General features: G+C 40.7%; 1 protein-coding gene across 1 annotated transcript; it reads left to right on the top strand.

The window, feature by feature from the left end:
* Positions 1 to 1,488: 1,488 nt before the first annotated feature.
* LOC147820771 (oocyte-secreted protein 4A-like) lies at positions 1,489 to 10,882 on the top strand. Its single transcript, XM_087203599.1, has 5 exons — positions 1,489 to 1,678; positions 2,902 to 3,080; positions 7,637 to 7,737; positions 9,268 to 9,393; positions 10,256 to 10,882. The coding sequence occupies exons 1-5, from the start codon at positions 1,609 to 1,611 to the stop codon at positions 10,323 to 10,325; spliced, it is 546 nt and encodes a 181-aa protein (XP_087059725.1). The 5' UTR covers positions 1,489 to 1,608; the 3' UTR covers positions 10,326 to 10,882.
* Positions 10,883 to 18,882: the final 8,000 nt, after the last annotated feature.

The raw sequence follows: 18,882 nt of genomic DNA on the forward strand, positions 1-18,882 counted from the left end.
AAAAATGGAAACAAACCAAATGTGCACAGGGGATGAATGAACGAACAGAATGTCATATATCCATACAGTTGAATATTTTTCAGCTATAAAAGAAACAAAATACTGATATGTGATATGATGTAAATGAACCTCAAAAACAGGGCTAAATAAAAGAATCCATACAAAAAGGTTCACGTATTGTATGATTAAGTTTTATGAAATATTCAGAATCATTATATCCACAGAAATGAAAAGATTATTGGCTGCCAGGGGCTGGAAGAAAGGAGGAGGAGGAGGAGTTGCTTAATTTGTATAGGTTCTACTTTAGGGAGGTGATGGAAACATTTTGAAACCATAGACGCGATGGTTGCCTATATGTAAATGCACCAAATGCCACTGGATTGAATACTTTAAAATGCTTAATTTTCTATGAATCTAACCTCTATAAAAACTTCTAGCAGTTGCTAGAACAGAGGAGGAAAGAAACTGGAATTAGAAATTTCATTATTATTTTATGTACTTCTATATTTTTAGCTATTTAAAGTAAGAGTATGTTCACCTCTCGAATAATTAAGAAAACAGAATGGTATCATCGGATAAAAGCCACTGACTAGTCCATGTAAATTTAACCTGCTGTGGAGTCTTCAATCCCAAATATGTTAAGCAACAGATACTACACAACAGATCCTATTAGTTTTAAAGAATGTGCAATGTAATAAAAATGTTTAGTAGAGAAGACTTTCTCTTGACGTTTCTGATGTTCACAGTTGGAATTTTTTGTGTGTTCTTTGTCACATCAGTTCACAATACTGAAGATCTGTGTAGGTAAAGTTGACAATATTCACTCACAATCATGCCACATTTAGAAGCTTAGGCAACATAGGTGACATACCATGCGATTTCTAAGGATAAATTATTAGGCTTTTGCTTTTGAGATAGGGTTTCTAGAGGCTGGTTGCTTCTAAAATTGGAGCCAGATGGCAGAGTTATCCCTTTTTCTTCATGATTTTTATTTCTAGGTTGGATCATCCAAACATACACTCAGAGAACCTGTCTTCTGTACCCTGGGTAAAGGCACATCCATAAAGAAGGCCTTTTGGGAAAGCTAAATCAAACCAGAAAGCAATGCTTCCCCAAAGCTTTAGAACACAGGTGCATGGTTTGTTGGCCTGAGCCAGAACCTCCTGCAGCTGGTTATAAGAATGAGTTGATATGTCTCGGCCTGGGCTTACAGGATCCAGATCCCTGCTGGGAGGTGGGGCAGCACCACAGAGGGAAATGATTTGCATCATCTCCCGCCAATTTGTGGATGATGCAATCATCCTTCAAAACCCTGCCCTTAACATCATGTGTCAAATATGCAAGACTCCATTTCAGACACATCCATAGGCTTGGGGAAAGGGCTGTGGGGTGAAGGTCAGTTTACATCTCCTTTTCACATTCCCCTCCTGATGTGCTGACTTGTAATTGTAACTTCAGCTGGGAAGAGGAGAAACTGCTAAGGGCTTAGTGCCTTCCAGAATAAACCATCACCTACAGCTGAGGAGGGAGAAGGTTTATAAATACCTTCAGAGGCCACTTACCTTGAGTTCCTGCTTCCGGTCATCCCTTGGGCTGAGGTCTGAAGCAATGATGAAGGTCTTAGGCATGCTAGGAGGGCTCTTCATGCTTTTCCAGTTGAAGCATGTTCATGCCAACTGTAAGGAAAAGAGGGACTTCTAAAGGTGGCAATTATAAGCACTGAGGGTGCCTTTCTAAGTAACACTGTTGACTTTGGGGGTTTGTTTTTGCATCTGGTGACCACTTGCCATTTCCTAATGACTGCCAGGTTGCAGTGAGATATAGCTTGATCCATCCACCTTCACCATGGGACTTTCTCTTGGATCTATCCAATAAGCTGATTTCAAGAATCTCTTTGGCTTTCCTTACTTGTAAAATATTTCCAGGTCTATATTTTCTTTTGTCTAGAGAGACTGGCTTGTCACTTTTCAGACTATGAAATAAATACTTGTGTTGATTTGCAAAATCAGGAGAGACGGCCAGGAATCTGGAGGGAAGGTAGCTCATGAGTGCCTGCAAGTTCTGTCCATGTGCAGTGATGCTGGCACAGTGGTGGGCTGCTGGGTTCAATTGTAAATGATGCCTTTCTAGAATTGAGACTTTGAGTAGATTTTTTTTTTGATACTGGGGATCGAACTCAGGACCTTGTGCTTACCAGGCAGGTGTGGCACCACTGAGCTAAATCCCCAGTCCTCTGAATACATTTTTGTGTAAGTTTTTCATCCTGCTTTGCCATTTAGCAGCTATGTGATATTAAGCTTATCCCATACTTTATATGGGATAATATGACTTTATAGATTTTTGATGAGAATCAAAGAAGACTCAAAATCAATTTGTTAGCAATTATAAGAAAGTTATCCCTGAAGTAATTGCAATATTGTTTATATTATTGTTCTTTACTTTCACCTAACAAAACGGTCAGGGTTAGGGTAAATAAGCCCAAATATTTTAACTCAAAATAAATTTTTTAATGGAAGCCCAGGATACATTTTCCAGTTGTGTGCAACCAGTACCAAAGCTTCCCCTTCTATTTTAAAGAACCAGATCTGCTAGGCTTGGGAATAGTTTGAAATGTGTTCATGAGACATGTTGGTAAAGTTGGAATGATTTCTAAAAAGCCAGAGAGATCTTTGGCTCACAGCTTCTCAGGAAATATCTGATTTTTTCACCCTCTATTGAGGAAATGGAGCCACATAGAAATGAAACAATTGACTCAAGATTTCACTGTGGGAAAATACACAGGAACAAAACATTGTCACTCTGTATCTGGCAATCAGATCGATGAAGTGATTGAAAGTTGTTGGAGCTGTTGTTTAGGGCACATGTATTGTTGATAGCTTCCCTTTTTTATCCTCTCAACAGTGGCAGCCAGGTGTACCCCAATATGGCTCATGGTTAGACTGGATCGATGGCCTCTGGTGGATGACCTGCAAATCCAGCCACACGAGCTTATTCTGGGAGATGGCTGCCCAGTCTCCATCATGCTGTCTGAGTTCTTTGACTTCAAGTATCCTTTATCTTCATGTGGCATCAGGGTCTATGTAAGAGAACTTATTATTCCAACAAATAATGCATTCTTTGCTTTAGGGCCACAAAACAACAAAGACAACTGAGCTATTATGTTTACCTCAAGTAATATAAACTAATCACCTTCTCCCTTCCCTTTCCCCTCCCTCTCCCTGGTGAAATCTAATTTAAGGGACTCATTTATTGTTAAATAGATTTTCAATCTCCCATTCCTTTCTTGTTGTTTACCTAAAATTTCAATTTACACAGGGCTTTTCTGGTTATATTACTACTGTATTAATAAGAGGAATCAATCTTTCCTGATACCAGAAAACTTTTTTTCTTTAAGTGAATTTGTTGCTCTATTCAGTAATGGCAGCATGATTTTCTCTTTTGGAAGCATATCTTGCCTACACTGGTACAGATGATTTGCTGCATGGATTAGATTCCTGGCTTCAGGCACATGGCCCCACTGGATTTTTAATGCTCTGTCTCTAGTACCTAAAATAATGTCAAATGGGTGGCAAGCATTCAATTTAGCATAGAGTCGACTCAGCTGCCACATGGAAAGGCTGATTAGTAAGATGCAGGGACTCAAATATTTGGTAAGTATGTGAAAAAGCTATGCCAATTTTCACTTCACAAAATCATGCTAAATCAAGTGAAAACTATGTAGGGCTTTTTCTGGGATGTCTAGGGAAAGAGGCTTATGCTTTTTTTTTTTTGGTACTGGTGATCGAACTCGAGTCCTTGCGCTTGCGCAGCAGGCAGCGAAACCACTGAACTAAATCCTCGGCAAGACTCATGCTTTTTAATTGAGACTACAAATAAGCAATTCTAAGCAGATAGTTATTGAGGTTTCCAGTAAGCACCCAGGAAAGAAGAAACTGCCTAAAAAAGAGGAAACTCAGAAAGCGCAAGATGTATAGTTGTAAAGGTGGGAAGAGGAATAGGTATTTGATAATGTGACTTGAGTTCTATTACCCACCTGTTCCTCAAATCAGATTGTCCCCGGACTCTCGCTTTCCTGTTTGTCAGAACTCCAGTTAAATTGAATGTCTTTAATGCATAGTATTGTCCTGTATAATGCTCACCCTAAAAGGTCTTACTGTGGACATTTTATGGGCTTTTGGATAATCTGAGGTACTAACAAGCATTCTTGCCTACCACGTTTCATTGATGCTAAACGGTAGAAATAAAGATGAATTGTATGCAAATATCGACCATGTCTCAATGCTTGGAAGAGTTCAATGCTGTTTTTTTTTTTGTATTAAATTCTTTTATTGGTACATTGTAGGTATACAACACAATTACATTTCTCATTGGGAATTGTACCTTTACATGATGCATCTTGGTTCTTATTTTTTCCCCATTCCTAGCCCTCCCTTCACCCCCTGCACCCTTCCCTATTTACAAAGACTTTATTTCCATTTTATCCATTTCTCAGCATTTTTCCTTTCCCTTCTTTCCTTTACCCTGCCCCTCCCACTACCCCTACCCCTTTGGACCTTTTCTTCCTATTTTGCCTTATTAATTATTCATTCTAATCATTGGTACATTTTAGGTATACAATATAATGACATTCATCATTGGAAATTTGCACCTTTACATAGTCTCTCTTGGTTCTTATTTTTCACCCTTGCCCAGCCCTCCCTTCAACCCCTCCAGTCCTCCTTATTTACAAAGATTTTGTTCCTATTTTTCCATTTTCTCATATTAATCCCATTCCCTTCTATCCTTTCCCCTAGCCCTCCCACTTCCTTCCCCTTTGCCCCTTTTCTTCCTATTTCACATGACCTATTATACATTTAGTCCTTATTTACACTTTCAGTTTCTCACAGCAGAGAAACTATTTGGTATTTACACATTTGTGTCCTATTTATTTCACTTAAGAGTATCGCCTCAATGTGCATCCACTTAGCTATAAATGTCTCTAATTTCTCATTTTTTATGGCCGAGTAGTACTCCACTTTATAAAAAAACCACATTTTCTTTATTCAGTCTCCAGTTGATGGGCATTTGGGATGTTTCCATGTTTTAGCTATTATAAACTGCGCTGCTTGAACATGGGCACACATATATCACTGTGGTATGATTCTTTTAATTTTTGGGGGAAGATCCCCAGCAGTGGAATAGCGGGGTCAAATGGGACTTCCAGTCCTAGTTCTTTGAGGTATCTCCATACTGATTTCCACAGTGGTTGCACCAGTCTACACTCCCAACAGCAGTGGAGCAGGGTTTCTCTCTCCCCACAGCCCTGCCAGCATTTGTTATTGGTTGTTTTCCTGATAGCAGCCATTCTTTCTGGAGTGAGGTGGAATCTCATCATTGTTTTCATTTGCATCTCTCGAATGACCAGTGATGTTGAGCATTTTTTCTTGTATTTATTTGCTATTTCTACTTCTTTGTGTGAGAAATGTCTGTTCATTTCAGATGCCCATTTTCGGATTGAGTCTTTAAATTTGGGAGGTCTGATCTTTTAAAATTCTTTATAGATTTGAGATAGTAGACCTTTGTCTGAGGAAGAGCAGGTGAAGAATTTTTCCCACATTGTGGGTTGTCTCTTCACACTGCTGGTGGTTTCTCTTGCTGTGCAGAAGCCTTTTAATAAGAAGAGATCCCACTTGTTGATTGTTGGTTCTAGTTCACGGGCAACTGAGGTTTTGTTCATAAAATCTTTTCCTACACCGATGTCTTCAAGGGTTCTACCTAACCTCTGTTCCAACTGGTTCAGAGTTTCTATTTTAGTATTTAGATCTTTAATCCATTTTGATTTTAGTTTAGTGCATGGTGAGAGATATAGGTCTAGTTTTAATCTTTGGCAAGTTGAAGCCCAATTTTTCCAGCACCATTTATTAAAGAGGCTATTTTTCCTCCAGTGAGGGTGTTTGGCTCCTTTATCGAAAATGAGATGGCTGAGTGTGTCTGGCGTTGTTTCTGCATCTTCTTATCGGTTCCACTGGTCCTCAAGTCTGTTTCTTTGCCAGTACCATGCTGTTTTTATCACAGTATCTTTGTAGTAGACTTGCAGGTTGGGGATTGTGATACCCCCTGCCATGTCTCTGTTACCTAGAATTGCTTTTGCTATTCTGGGTCTCTTCTTGTTTCAAATGAATTTTTGGATTGTTTACTCTAGGTCCGTGAAGTATGCTGCTGGGATCTCAATTGGAATTGCATTAAATCTATATAGCAGTTTTGGAAGGATGGCCATTTTCACTATATTAATCCTTCCTACCCAGGAGCAGGGGATGTCTGTCCATTTTCTGATATCATCTTCAATCTCTCTTTTCAGAGTGCCATAGTTTTCAGAGAAGAGGTCTTTGATTTCTTTTGTTAGGATGATTCCTAGGTATTTCAGTTTTTTGGATGCTATTGTGAAAGGAATTATTTGCCCTATTTCTCTCTCAGTGAGTCTGTTATTGGTGTAGAGGAAAGCTATTGATTTTTGTGTGTTGACCTTGTAACCAGCTACTTGACTGAATTTGGTTCTTAAGTCTAGAAGACTTTTGGTGGAGTTCTTGAGGTCTTCTATATAGAGTATCATGTCATCTGCAAACAATGACAATTTGACTTCTTCATTTCCTATCTTTATTCCTTTTATTTCTTTCTCTTGCCTAATTGCTGTGTCTAATGTTTGCAGAACTATATTGAACAAGAGTGGTGATAGTGGACATCCTTGTCTTGTTCCTGATTTTAGCGTGAGGGATTTCAATTTTTGACCATTTAGTATGATATTGGCTGTTGGTTTTTCATAGATGGCTTCTATCAGTTTGAGGTACAGACCATCTATTCCAATCTTTTGTAGGGTTTTGATCATAAATGCATGTTGGATTTTGTCAAATGCTTTTCCTGGGTCTATGGTGATAATCATATGGTTTTTGTCCTTGGCTCTATTGATATAGTGTGTTACATTGATTTTGCATATGTTGAACCATCTCTGCATCCCTGGGATGAATCCCACTTGATCAGGGTGTATGATCTTCTTAATGATCTTCTGCATTCTATTTGCCAGTATCTTACTGAGGATTTTTGCATCTATGTTCATTAGTGAGATTGGCCTATGGTTCTCCTTTTCAGTTGGGTCTTTTTCTGCTTTGTGAATCAAGGTGATGCTTGCTTCCAGGAATGAATTTGGGAGTATTGCTTCCCTTTCAATTTCATTGAAGAGTTTAAACAGTAGTGGCAGCAGTTCCTCTCTAAATGTCTTGTAGAATTCAGCAGTGAAGCCATCAGGGCCCGGGCATGTTCTGCTTGACTCAGGACCTCAGTAGGGCATCTGCAGACCTGCCTGTCTGCAGCCGGCCTACCCGGCACATTGCCCGCGACTTAGGACCTCGGTAGGGCATCCCCAGACCTTCATTCTTAAATGAGAAAAGTGAAATTTGTGTGTGCAGAGAAAAGAGCCAAAAAATGCAGTCTCGGATCCCATGTGAGCTATCAATGTCTGCTGTAGACATTTTTTCATTTTATTGTATTATATAGTAAATTAAAATTGAGGGTTGCCTTGCTTTCATGTATTGCATTTTAAAAATTGAATTTGAAAGCATTTGAAAGATAATAATAACTGAATTTATATTCTTTATATTATTAGGAACAACCATCAGGTATTTTCATTGAAACTGCAATCATATATAATTCCGGGTATTTATATCTTCCTCCGGTCTACCTCCCCGTAACATGCTTTGTTCCAAGGTAAGTGTTGTGGACTGCTGATTTGAAGGTTATCTAATGTTATGTTTGGCTGCCAGGTGTTCTGATCCAAGTAAAATTGTTAGAAAATATGCTGAGATTCATCACTGGGGCCGATTTGATCTACAGAATTCTGCTTAGTTAAGTGAAGAGATCTAAAAATATATTCAATGGATCCTGTCAGTGTGTTTTCTAATTGAGTGGATTAGCTCCTTTAATAAAAGCTCAGTTTCTATCTGACTATTCAAATTTGGTCAATGAAGAGAATCCATCAGAGGTTATTTGTTGGTAAACTTTCGTTTTGGGGGTCTTCTTTTTCTTTACCCACTTCCGCCTCTGGCCCCACCCATAGCTAGTCTGCAAACTCTTTAAGGTTTTATAAGAACTATCCACCCATGGGGTTCAGAAAAGAGCTTAAAAAATTAGTATTTCTCTGAAATTTTAAAGCTAGAACGAAGCGAGTCAGTTTGTGGCTACATTTTATGGATATAAAAGTCAAGACTAGCTAGTGACCAACACATTTCTGCAGGAGAGCGGCTCTTGAGTGAGATGGAGAAGCAGAGGAAGCTGCTTACTCCGAAGGCTGAGGCGGTTGGCCTGCGATCCGTCCCTGGGGGGCTGTGGGTGAGCACCCGGTGCTTGTCTGTCCTCTCTGTGCTGGGAATTTCACTGCAACCTGCATTCTGGGCATTCTGCCTCCTGGGGAGCCCCAGGGTTACCCAGCTGTGACTCCAGATTAATCCCATGGGCTAACTGCGCTCGGTGAAATCTGCTTTTCTTGTTCTTTAACAGCGCTAGTCCTTTTCATGGCACACATCATCAAGTCATTATCTCTAGCGTGCCCTCAAGTTTAGGTTTCCTTTCTGCAGTGCTGCTGATCTGGAGCCCAAAGGGTGGGGGAGGACAAGTTCAGCACAATCTATGCTTCCCTTCTTCACTGCCTCCTGGAACAACCGCCAGAGCTCTAGCACTGGTGGGGAAATTACTGAGTTGTGCCGCAACCGACGCTGGGGAAGGATGTCTTCACTCTGCCCGCTCTCCCTGTTCCTGACGCCCACCTCTCTGGTGTGAGTCAGCTGCAGGAGCAGATGGGTCTTTGGCAGGAAGTCGCCTGCCCCAGGTGCTTTCCCTGACTGAGGCGGTGGCTTCTACCACCCTTGTGTGGCTTCCTGGGGGCAGAATTCTGTGAGCCCTCAGTCTTTAATCGCAGGCCAATAGCTGGAAGCTGTATGGTAATCATTCATGGTAGACATGGGTGAGCTGAGGAGCAATAAAGAGAAGTTAGGAGTTTCTGATATTTGATAGTTGTGTGACATCAACTTGTGGTTCCAAGGTCATTTCTAGGATAATGACAAACTGTACAACGTTCTGTTAAAATTTCTCCTGTCTTCTGTGAACTGAGTGGCCATTGTTTGCCTAAGTGAGTTGATTTGGGATTCCCTCGTGTCATTTGCTTTCTATCCCTACACCTCAGTTCCTTGTCTACTTCCAGTAGTTTGATTTAGACAGAGCTCATATATTTTCTTTTTTCAGAAGGGTGCCAATGAGCTTTATAGTAAGACCCAAAGATCCTAGCTTTAAACAAGAGGGAGCAGGACAGATGTCGTCGCTGTCAGGTGAAATGGAATACCCAGGAAGACTTCTAGGTGCATTGTCGCGGTGAGAGAATTTTCATGTAGTAACATAGATGCTTACATTTATGAAACCAGGCCAGGGATTGGTGAAATGATGACACATAGCACACTTTGTAGATCATGTGCATGCATGAGTTTAGGCCAGGACAGTTGTAAACATGCATTTTATGTTTATTAGATATGTTTTGTGAGCATTTCTTATTTTTTCTATTGTGTACACAGTCTATTTGCAATTGTAGCCCTGCTCGCTCTTTTATGGTATCAATCTGTTCCAGCCAGGCCCTCACAGAAACCTGTGGAGTTTGTAACATAAACATACATGGACTTGGGAATTTTTATGAAGATGATAATTGATATGCTTGCTAACTTTTTAATCACCTTTTTGTTGTGGAAGAATTAAATGCCTATAATGTCTTTAAAATGAGCTGTAGAAATTATTCAGAGTAGAAAGTCTTTAGTATGCCAGAAGGAAAGCCCTTTATTTTTCTTCTGACCCTGGGCATTCAAAATGTGAGACACTGTGCTCATGTAAAATTGATAAATGTTCTATTAATAAATGCTCAGTAAATGCTTTGTAGCTCCATCTATATGAATATACATAATATATATACTATTACACTTGAGTCTTTAACATATGTAAATGCTGGGTGAGGTGGCACATGGGTATAATGTCTGCTCTCTAGAAGGCTGAGGCAGGAGGATTGGCAGTTCAAGCTCAGCCTGGGCAACATAGTGACTTAGGAAGTCCCTGTTTCAAAAAAAAGAGAGGTGTTTAAATTTGTTGTCCTCCCCTCCTGTATTCTTGAGTTGTTGAGCCTCAATAGTTCTTTGAGGATATAATGGTGACTCGTCGGTATCATGTGATTATTTCTTTTCTTTCCTTCCAGGGGCAGTTGTCCCTTGCTGGGCCATAGAAATTTTACTACTTCCTACTACGTGGAGGCATTTAAACTCTAATTCTGGGGCCATGAAGTGGTCTTAGCAACCCTGGCTGCGTCAAGTTTTCACTGCTCCTCAGATGTTGGACAAATGTCTACAGGGATCACCTCTGAGCACTTTTAGAATGACCTTTTAAAATGAAAACTTGGTCTTCCTTCTGTATTTATGAAGTCTTTGTGGGGAGGACTCCTCCAGATTTTAAATTTGTGATAAAGGCAATTTTATGGAAATAAACGTTTGCCATTCTCAGCGGGTATTTGTACTGTTTGAAGACACCTCAGTCCCTCGTCACAGGGCCTCATATTGCAGGGGTGACTGGGCTTGGTCCTCCACATGGCTCAGGGTGGCAGCTGGGAAGCTGGCGTACTGTGATCGCATTTTTCAGTTGACCCCTATTTTACTTTCTTCAAATGATATGTGGGAAAGAAAATGCAAGCAGAACTTCCCTTTCAATATTTTATTTTTATTCTCAGGTGTTTCATTGTGCTTATCAAGGGTTCGGGGGACACTGCAGCACAAGCACACGGTGTCTGCTGGTCCCCTCTGCCCTCCCTCTCTCCTCTGCCCTCCCGCTGCTGCTGATCTGCAGTCTGCCTTATAGGTGGCTTTTCTTGGCTTAGACATGAGAGTGTCTCATGTGAATTAGCCGCCACCTCCGCCTTAAAGTTCTGTTGTCTGGGGCCTGGCTGTCCTGCCACCACGGTGCTGCCTGACTTTCTAGGGTTTTCTCATGGTGTCACCTTCTGCAGCATCATGAAATGTGTAAGAGGAGCTTTCTTTGGTTACATGACTTTGAGTTTCTTTAGGGTCAACGTGCACTTATTAATATCGAGCAACTGTGTTTTTATCAGGTGATATTATATAAGATTGAGTCCACTCTGTCTCATGTTTTTATTTTATTTATTTATTTATTTATTTATTTGCTTAAATTCTTTTATTGGTACATGTTAGGTATACAATACATTTACATTTATCACTGGGTGCTTGTATCTGTGCATGATCTATCTTAGTTCTTATTTTTTCCCCATTACCTGTGCGGCCTTCACCCCTCCACCCTTCCCTATTTACATACTTCGTTTCCATTTTTTTTTCCTCACAATTTTTCCTTTCCATTCTTTCCTTTCCCCATCTCCTCCCACCATCCCTACCCCTCTGGACCTTTTCCTGTTTCAAAGTATCAATTATTAGTTATTAATCCTTTTAATCCTTATTTACACTCTCATTTTCTCACACTAGAGAAACTATTTGGTACTTACAAATGTGAATCCTATTTATTTCACTTAAGAGCATGGCCTTAATATGCATCCATTTAGCTATAAATGACTCTAGTTTCTCGTTCTTTATGGCAGAGTAGTACTCCAGTTTATTAAAAAGCCACATCTTCTATGTCCAGTTTCCAGTTGATGGGCACTTGGGCTTTAGCTATTACAAACGGTGCCTCAATAAACATGGGGACACATATATCTCTGTGGTATGATTCTTTCAATTCTTTTGGGAAAATATCCAGCAGGGGAATAGCTGGGTCAAATGGGACCTCCAGCCCTAGTTCTTTGAATTATCTCCATACTGATTTCCACAGTGGTTGCACCAGTCTGCACTCCCACCAGCAATGGAGAAGGTTCCTTTCTCTCCACACCCCCACCAGCATTTGTTACTGGTTGATTTCTTGAAAGCAGCCATTCTTTCTGGGGTGAGTTAGAATCTCAGTGTTGTTTTCATCTGCATCTCTTGAATGACCAGTGATGTTGAACATTTTTTCATATGTTTATTTGCTGCTTTTACTTCTTGTTTTTCCCCCATTAACTTTATTGGTACATTTTAGGTATACATACAGTTACATTCATCATTGGGATCTTGTACCATTACATGAGTATCTTGATTCTCATTTTATTTCCCCTTCCCTTGCCCTCCCTTCACCCCCTCCACCCTTCCCTACTTGCAAAGACCTTGTTTCCATTTTTTTCCCCTTCTCATATTTTTTCCTTTCCCTTTTTTCCCTTCCCCTACCCCTCCCAATTCCCCTGCTCTTTTAGACCTTTCCTTCCTGTACACAATATCAGTTATACATTTTTAAAATTATAATATTAAGATCTAGGAGACATTACCACAGATTTTACAGAATTTAAAAGGATATAGAAAGCATATTACAAAAATCTTTTTTGAAATAAATTTGACAACTTCTAAGAAGTAACTTAGAAGACAAATTAACGAAACTAACTCTGGAGGAAATATAAAATTTGAATAGCACCTATTAAAGAAAGTATATTCCTACCTTGAAAACCTACCTATATGACAACAGGCTCATAACCATTTTAACTGATAAATTATATCAAAAAATAAAGCAGAAAAAAGAAGGAACACTTCTCCCCTCATTTGAGGAACTCAACATTGTGCTAATCCTAAAACTGGATAAAGATAATAGAAGAAAAAAGTATGAACATAGATAGAAATTTGTTTAACAAAACAAACTGTTGGAAGTCAGATCTGGCAGGATGTAGAAAGTGGTTTTGTTATAGGGATGGCAGTGTTGGTTCAGCATTGGAAGATCCACCCCCAAAAGTCATCATTTAAACAGAGGAAAGGCAAAAGCCATATGATCCTGTCACTAGTTGGAGAAAGAGTATTGGACTAAATTCTACAGCTGTTCATGGTACAAGCTATCAGGAGACTAGAAGTAGAACAGAAACTTCTCAACAGATCAAAGACATGTACTCCATACTTCCAACAAAAACTCCTTCTGTGAATGGAGATGATACAATGTTTTCTCCCTAAAGTGGGGAACAAGGGCATATATGCCTACTCTTCATCTGTCCATTAGACTTTGAAACATAGGTCTAAACCAAAATAGTCTGGCAATAAAATGACACAACTAGGATAGGATTGGCATGGCAGAAGCAAAATCTTTATGTAGATGAAATGATCATCTACAGAGAAAATACTAAGAAATCTCTAGGAGCCCCTAGAACTTGTACTTGAATTTAGCAGGATTAGAAAACACAAGGTATATATAAAAATTCAGGTCTGTGTATACTTGCTATAAATGAAGAACTGGATATTGAAATTTAAAAGTTATGTAGGAGTACAAAGGACCTAGAAAAGCCAAAAACAAAAACAAAAACAGTGTTGGAAGATGTTTAGCACCCAATTTTAAGACGACTTCTAAACCTACAGTAATCAAGGCAGTGTTGGTGTAAGGAAAGACATATAGATCATTTGAATAAAAACAGAGAATCTAGAAATAGAACCACACATATATGGTCCACTGAGTTTTGAAAGATTATTTAACATTAGCATTTTATAGAATAGAAACTCAATTCAAGAGCCAAGGAAGAGATAGTGTTTTCAGCAAATGGCACTAGAACACCTGGTATCCGTATATAAAAAATTAACCTCAACCCTTTTTTTCCATACATGAAAATAACTTGAAGGGATCTATGAACCTAAATAAGAAAGCCTAAAAGTATAAAACTTTAAGAAGAAATTATAAGGGAAAGTATTTATGAATTCAGGGTAGGCAAGAACTATCTAGGATACAAAAACCATGATGTATAAAAGAAAAAAATTGAAGAGATTTCATAAAAATTTAGAACTTTAAATGACATCACTAAAATGAAAAGTCATCCTTAAACAGACCATATTTACAATGCATATAACCTATGAGCAGAATATATAAAGAATTCTTAGAGCTCATTAATAGACAACCCAATTAAAATGTAGACATAAGAAGATGATAAATAGCCAGTATAGCACAAGGAATGGTGTGAAATTCTAGAATCAGAAAAATACTAATCAGTACAATAATAAGATTGAATTATACACTCATTAGGGAGATGAAGTCAAAAGTTTTACCTTGTCGTGACTTTTTCTTTTTGTTGGATTCTCCCCCTTTGTGTTTAATTTGTCATGACCAATGGATTCATTCTGCTGGGTTTCCTGGGGTTGTGATCCTCATTGTCTTTTCCTAGGGTATTGTCTAAAATTTTTTGGAGTGCCAGTTTGGTATTCATGAAGTTCCTGAGGTGCTCTTTATTATGAAAGTATCTTATTTCTCCATCAATTTTGAAAGATAGTTTTGCAGGGTACATCAATCTGGGTTGGAGGCTGTTTTCCTTTAGGGCTTGAAATATATCACTCCAAGCTCTTCTTGCCTTGAGGGTTTGCATTGAGAAGTCTGCTGTGATTCTGATGGGCTTTCCTTTGTATGTGATTTGTTTCTTTTCTCTCACTGCTTGTAGAATTTTGTTCTTCTGTTGGATTTCTGGAATCCTAACTATTATATGCCTATGTGTAGATTTTTTTTGATTAAGGCTAGCTGGAGTCCTATATGCCTCACTCATCTGTATGTCAAGTTCTTTTCCCCTCCTTGGGAAATGTTCTGCCATCACTTCTGTAAAGAGTTTTTTGATGTCATCTGCACTTTCTCCTCTTTCTTCATTGACTCCAATCAGTCTTGTTATTCTTTGCATTGTCTAGCAGCTGCTGGATTGATTTCTCATATTCCCTTACAATTTTAAAGCAATTTTTCTTTTCCTCCTCACTAATTGCAATCTTATCTTCTATATGTGAAATTCTATCCTCACATTGGTTCATGCTGCTGTGCAGACTTTCGATGGAGTTTTTAATCTCTTGGAAATCTATTTGTATCTGTTTTATGGATTCCATTTGTTTCCTATGTTGGGATTCCATCATGTTCTTCAGTTCCTCTATTTTTTTTTATCTGTGTCCTCTCTTGATTTATTAATCATGTCCTGCACTATGGGCACAATCTTTGCTGTTATCTGAGTAATTATTTCTGATCTTGTTTTTCCCAGATCCTCTTTTGTTGCTAGTTCAGAGAGTCCAGGTGGTTGAGTATCAGATTGTTCCATCTCATTTCCCTTTGGGGTTGCTGTAGGTGATCTGGAACTCTGTTTTTGAGGCTTGTTTATAAGTTTTCTCATTTCCAAGGGGGGCGGGGGTGCTTCTGGCACCCAAGTGGCTCACCTTCTCTGCCCTAGGAGCTTGGGATGGCAGTGGGGGAGCTTCCTTCTGGATTCTGGGACCAGCTGAGCCTCACTGCCCTAGGAGCTTGGGATGGAGGTGGGGAGCTTCCTTCTGGGTGCTGGGACTGGCTGAGCTTCACTGCCCTTGGAGCCTGAGATGGAGTTGGGGAGCTTCCTTCTGGGTGCTGGGACTGGCTGAGCTTCACTGCCCTAGGAGCCTGCTTTTACTTTTTTTTCTGAGAAATGTCTGTTCATTTCAGATGCCCATTTGTGAATTGGGTCTTTGAATTTGTGGGGTCTGATGTTTTTCAGTTCTTTATATATATCTCATGTTTTTAGACACTTTTCAAATAGAGGAAATATGAGATCAAACATGGGATTTTTTGACTGAAATGCTTTAATATTTTGCTGTATAGTTTCTATAGATCACTTGTTACAGACTGTTTCCACAAATGATAGTATAATCAACATTTAAAATCACATCCTGGTGTGGTGGAACATGCTTGTAATCCTAACCCTCTGAGAGACAGGAGGATTGCAAGTTAGAAAGATCCTGTCTCAAACCAAAAAACGAGAGCTTTGCTCAGTGTACAGGTCCTAGGTTCCATCCTCAGTACAGTCTTCCTGTCCATCACAATTCTGGGGTTTTTCTCATACTTGTATTGACCCCAAATGGTAACTCCTGGCCCTGTCACTCTCAATGCAGTCCTTGGTCACTGAAAGCTTTAGCTTCAGTTTCTACCTGAACATAGTCTTCAAGAAAAATCTCCTTTCACAGACCTGTGAGAATCCCATGGTAGTGACAAACTGCTTAGATACAGAGGTTGCCCTTGTCTGTGGCCTGTACTGCTCTCATCCAGGACAAAGGTAGAACTCCCAGCCCCTGATATGCATCAGAATTGCTGCCCAGGGCTTTGGCGTCATGGCCAACTTGCTAGTTGTAGCTGCATCCAGTATGAAGATTCAACAATGAGCCTTTGAAAACTAGAGAGATCATTCCAAAACTCAACCAAGATTTACTCCATTCTCTTTTCTGACAGGGGACTGTGCCATTATGTTGGGAGCAATGTTACATAATTTTTGGGAAAAATCATTTGGTTAGCCTAGTTCTCCTGCCTACAGCCTGGCTATGGAATTCCAAGACATAATTGCATTTTGGCCTCTGGTCACAACTGAGACCTCAATGATCTGGTGATGCTGTGATTCTCCAGGACAAGAAACAGCCTGGGAGCTGAAAACATCCTGGGAGGAACAAACATCTACTCAGTTCCTCATTGCTCTTGGACTGTTAGCATCTTGTTTACGTGGATGTACTGAACTCTCTGCAAGTCATTTGTTACATTTGTCTCTCCCGATGTACTGAGTACTGAATAAAAGGTGAGGTAAGCTGGGGGCTTTCATCTTTCCCACCCAGAGCAGCATTGATCAGACCCAGAGCTCAGCTTCTTCTCAGTCTTTGTCTACCTTTCCTGTAATTCTCTGTGTGCTGCTGTGGCTCGCAGGAGACTAGGACTTACTGCAGAGGTTCTAGTAACGTCCCCTTTCCCTGTTCCCTACATTTGGCGCCCAACTTGGATGTGAATCGGATCCAGGGGTGAACTCGCCTGTGAGACAAACTTGGAATAAGTGAGACAGCACATGGATCTCCCAGGACGATTTCCGGACTCGGACAAGGGACACTGGTGGTAAGTGTGTCCAGCTGGGGGTGATTTTCCATCTTTGCTGAGGTATAACTATGGGTCAGTCTCTGTCATTGGAGCAGTGTAACTTTGCCAAATTACTTAAGTCGCTGTTCAAGCAAGCTATGTACCCAGTACCTAAGGATGCTGTGATAAATTTGTTAAAAGACATACAAATGTATGTCCCATCTTTTCCCCAGGAAGGGACAACTAACTTAATAGCATGGGAACATGTAGGTACTGTTCTCCATGAGGCCCAGGGAAAGGGTGATCATCTCTCCCCCCGAACGCTCCCCACTTGGGCCTTAGTCTGCTCTGCTCTCAGATTCTCTCAGTCAGTTCAGGAAACCTCGGCTACCCCCCCATCCCCAACCCTTCTGTCCAGGATTCCCCTTGTTTGGCTTCTTCTCCGGTTTGCTTTCATCTCACTGCAGCTTCTGCTCCACTGCCACAGCGTGCTGAGGAAGACCCTAACTCTCTAGCCCCTCAGCCATCTCGCAAAGGTCCAGCTGCCCCCCTTGTGAAGCCCTCTTCTGGGGCCACTCCCTACCGCTGTGCCCTGCAAAAGGCTGTGACATCGAGCAAGGCAGTGGGAGACCCTCTGTGCTGTCCTGTCTCAGTTTTGCCTGATCCTGATGACCCAGAGGTGGACATGTATGTTCATGCCTCATTTGATTTTAACATCCTAAAGGAGCTCAGGCAGAGCGTGCTAACTAAGGGTGTCCAAAGCCCCCATACAGTGGGTTTGTTGGACAATGTACTTCAGACTTATTCTCTGGTTCCTCATGATGCTTTTCACCTTGAGAAAACGTGCCTATCCCCTGCTCAGTATCTCCACTTTGAGGTGGAACTGCATTCATTAATCAGGGAACAGGCTCATAAGAATGCTCAGGGAGATGCTCAGTCGAGAGAAGTTACTATTGATATGTTACTGGGCATGGGTGACTTTTCGGATTTAAGCAGGCAGGCCTGTTGCCCAGCGTTACTCTTCCACCAGCTAGAGGACCTCCTGTGGAGGGCTTGGGCTTCTGTGCCAGTTGAGGGTGCGCCGACGAAATCTTTTACTCAAATCATGCAAGGGCCTGTGGAAACGTACACAGAATTTGTAGCGAGATTACAACAAACTGTTAAGAGACAGATTTCTAATTCCCAGGCAGCAGACATCCTGATTTTACAGCTAGCCTATGAAAATGCTAATATGGATTGCAAACAGGCAATAAATCCTATTTGCTCCTCTAAAGATCTTGGAGCCTATATTAAGGCATGCCAGAATACTGGGTCTCCTTTATACAATTCGGCTCTGATGGCTCAAGCCATCTCCCAACATTTACGCAGTACACACAGCGATTTAAAATGTTTTAATTGTGGAAAAATGGGGCATCTCAGAAAAAACTGTAAAATAAAAGTGGCTTTACAAGCTGACCCAGGGCCACTGAGTCAGGCATCCAGAGAAAACAAGGTACCGCCTGGCCTTTGCCCTCGATGCCGAAAAGGCATTCACTGGGCTAAAGATTGCCGCTCCAAATATGATAGGGATGGTGCACTGCTGCCAGGAAACGGAAATCGAGCCCTTCCCTGGGCTCGGGAAACAATAGGGGATCAGGGCCAGGGGGCCCCAGTCCCCCTGAGTCAGCGGTACCCAGTTCAGACCCGTGCACAAGTACAAAATCAGACAACATGGGTGTCCGGAGGGACATTTCTTCCCTCCTCAGGGGAACACTGGGAAGCTCAGGAATAGATCTTCCTGCTGCTCAGAGAGTTCACCTGCTGGGAGGTGAGGCTCTGCTATCTGTCCCCACAGGAATACATGGACACTCACCCCCCAGAACCATTGGTTTGATACTTGGAAAATCCTCTCTAACTTTGAAAGACATTACTGTTATTCTGGCTGTTGTTGATTCTGATTGTACCTCG

This window comes from Heterocephalus glaber, unplaced genomic scaffold, assembly GCF_053883595.1.
Source record: "Heterocephalus glaber isolate CG9 unplaced genomic scaffold, H.glaber_assembly_v1.0 deba00001805, whole genome shotgun sequence".
NCBI classification, from domain to species: domain Eukaryota; kingdom Metazoa; phylum Chordata; class Mammalia; order Rodentia; family Bathyergidae; genus Heterocephalus; species Heterocephalus glaber.

Excerpts from the sequence above, each read along its gene's own strand:
- LOC147820771 (XM_087203599.1), top strand. The coding sequence starts at position 1,609 with ATGATGAAGGTCTTAGGCATGCTAGGAGGGCTCTTCATGCTTTTCCAG. Across the intron at positions 1,679-2,901 it reads GAAGCATGTTCATGCCAACT|TGGCAGCCAGGTGTACCCCA; the intron begins GTAAGGAAAAGA and ends TCCTCTCAACAG. Across the intron at positions 3,081-7,636 it reads CATGTGGCATCAGGGTCTAT|GAACAACCATCAGGTATTTT; the intron begins GTAAGAGAACTT and ends TTATATTATTAG.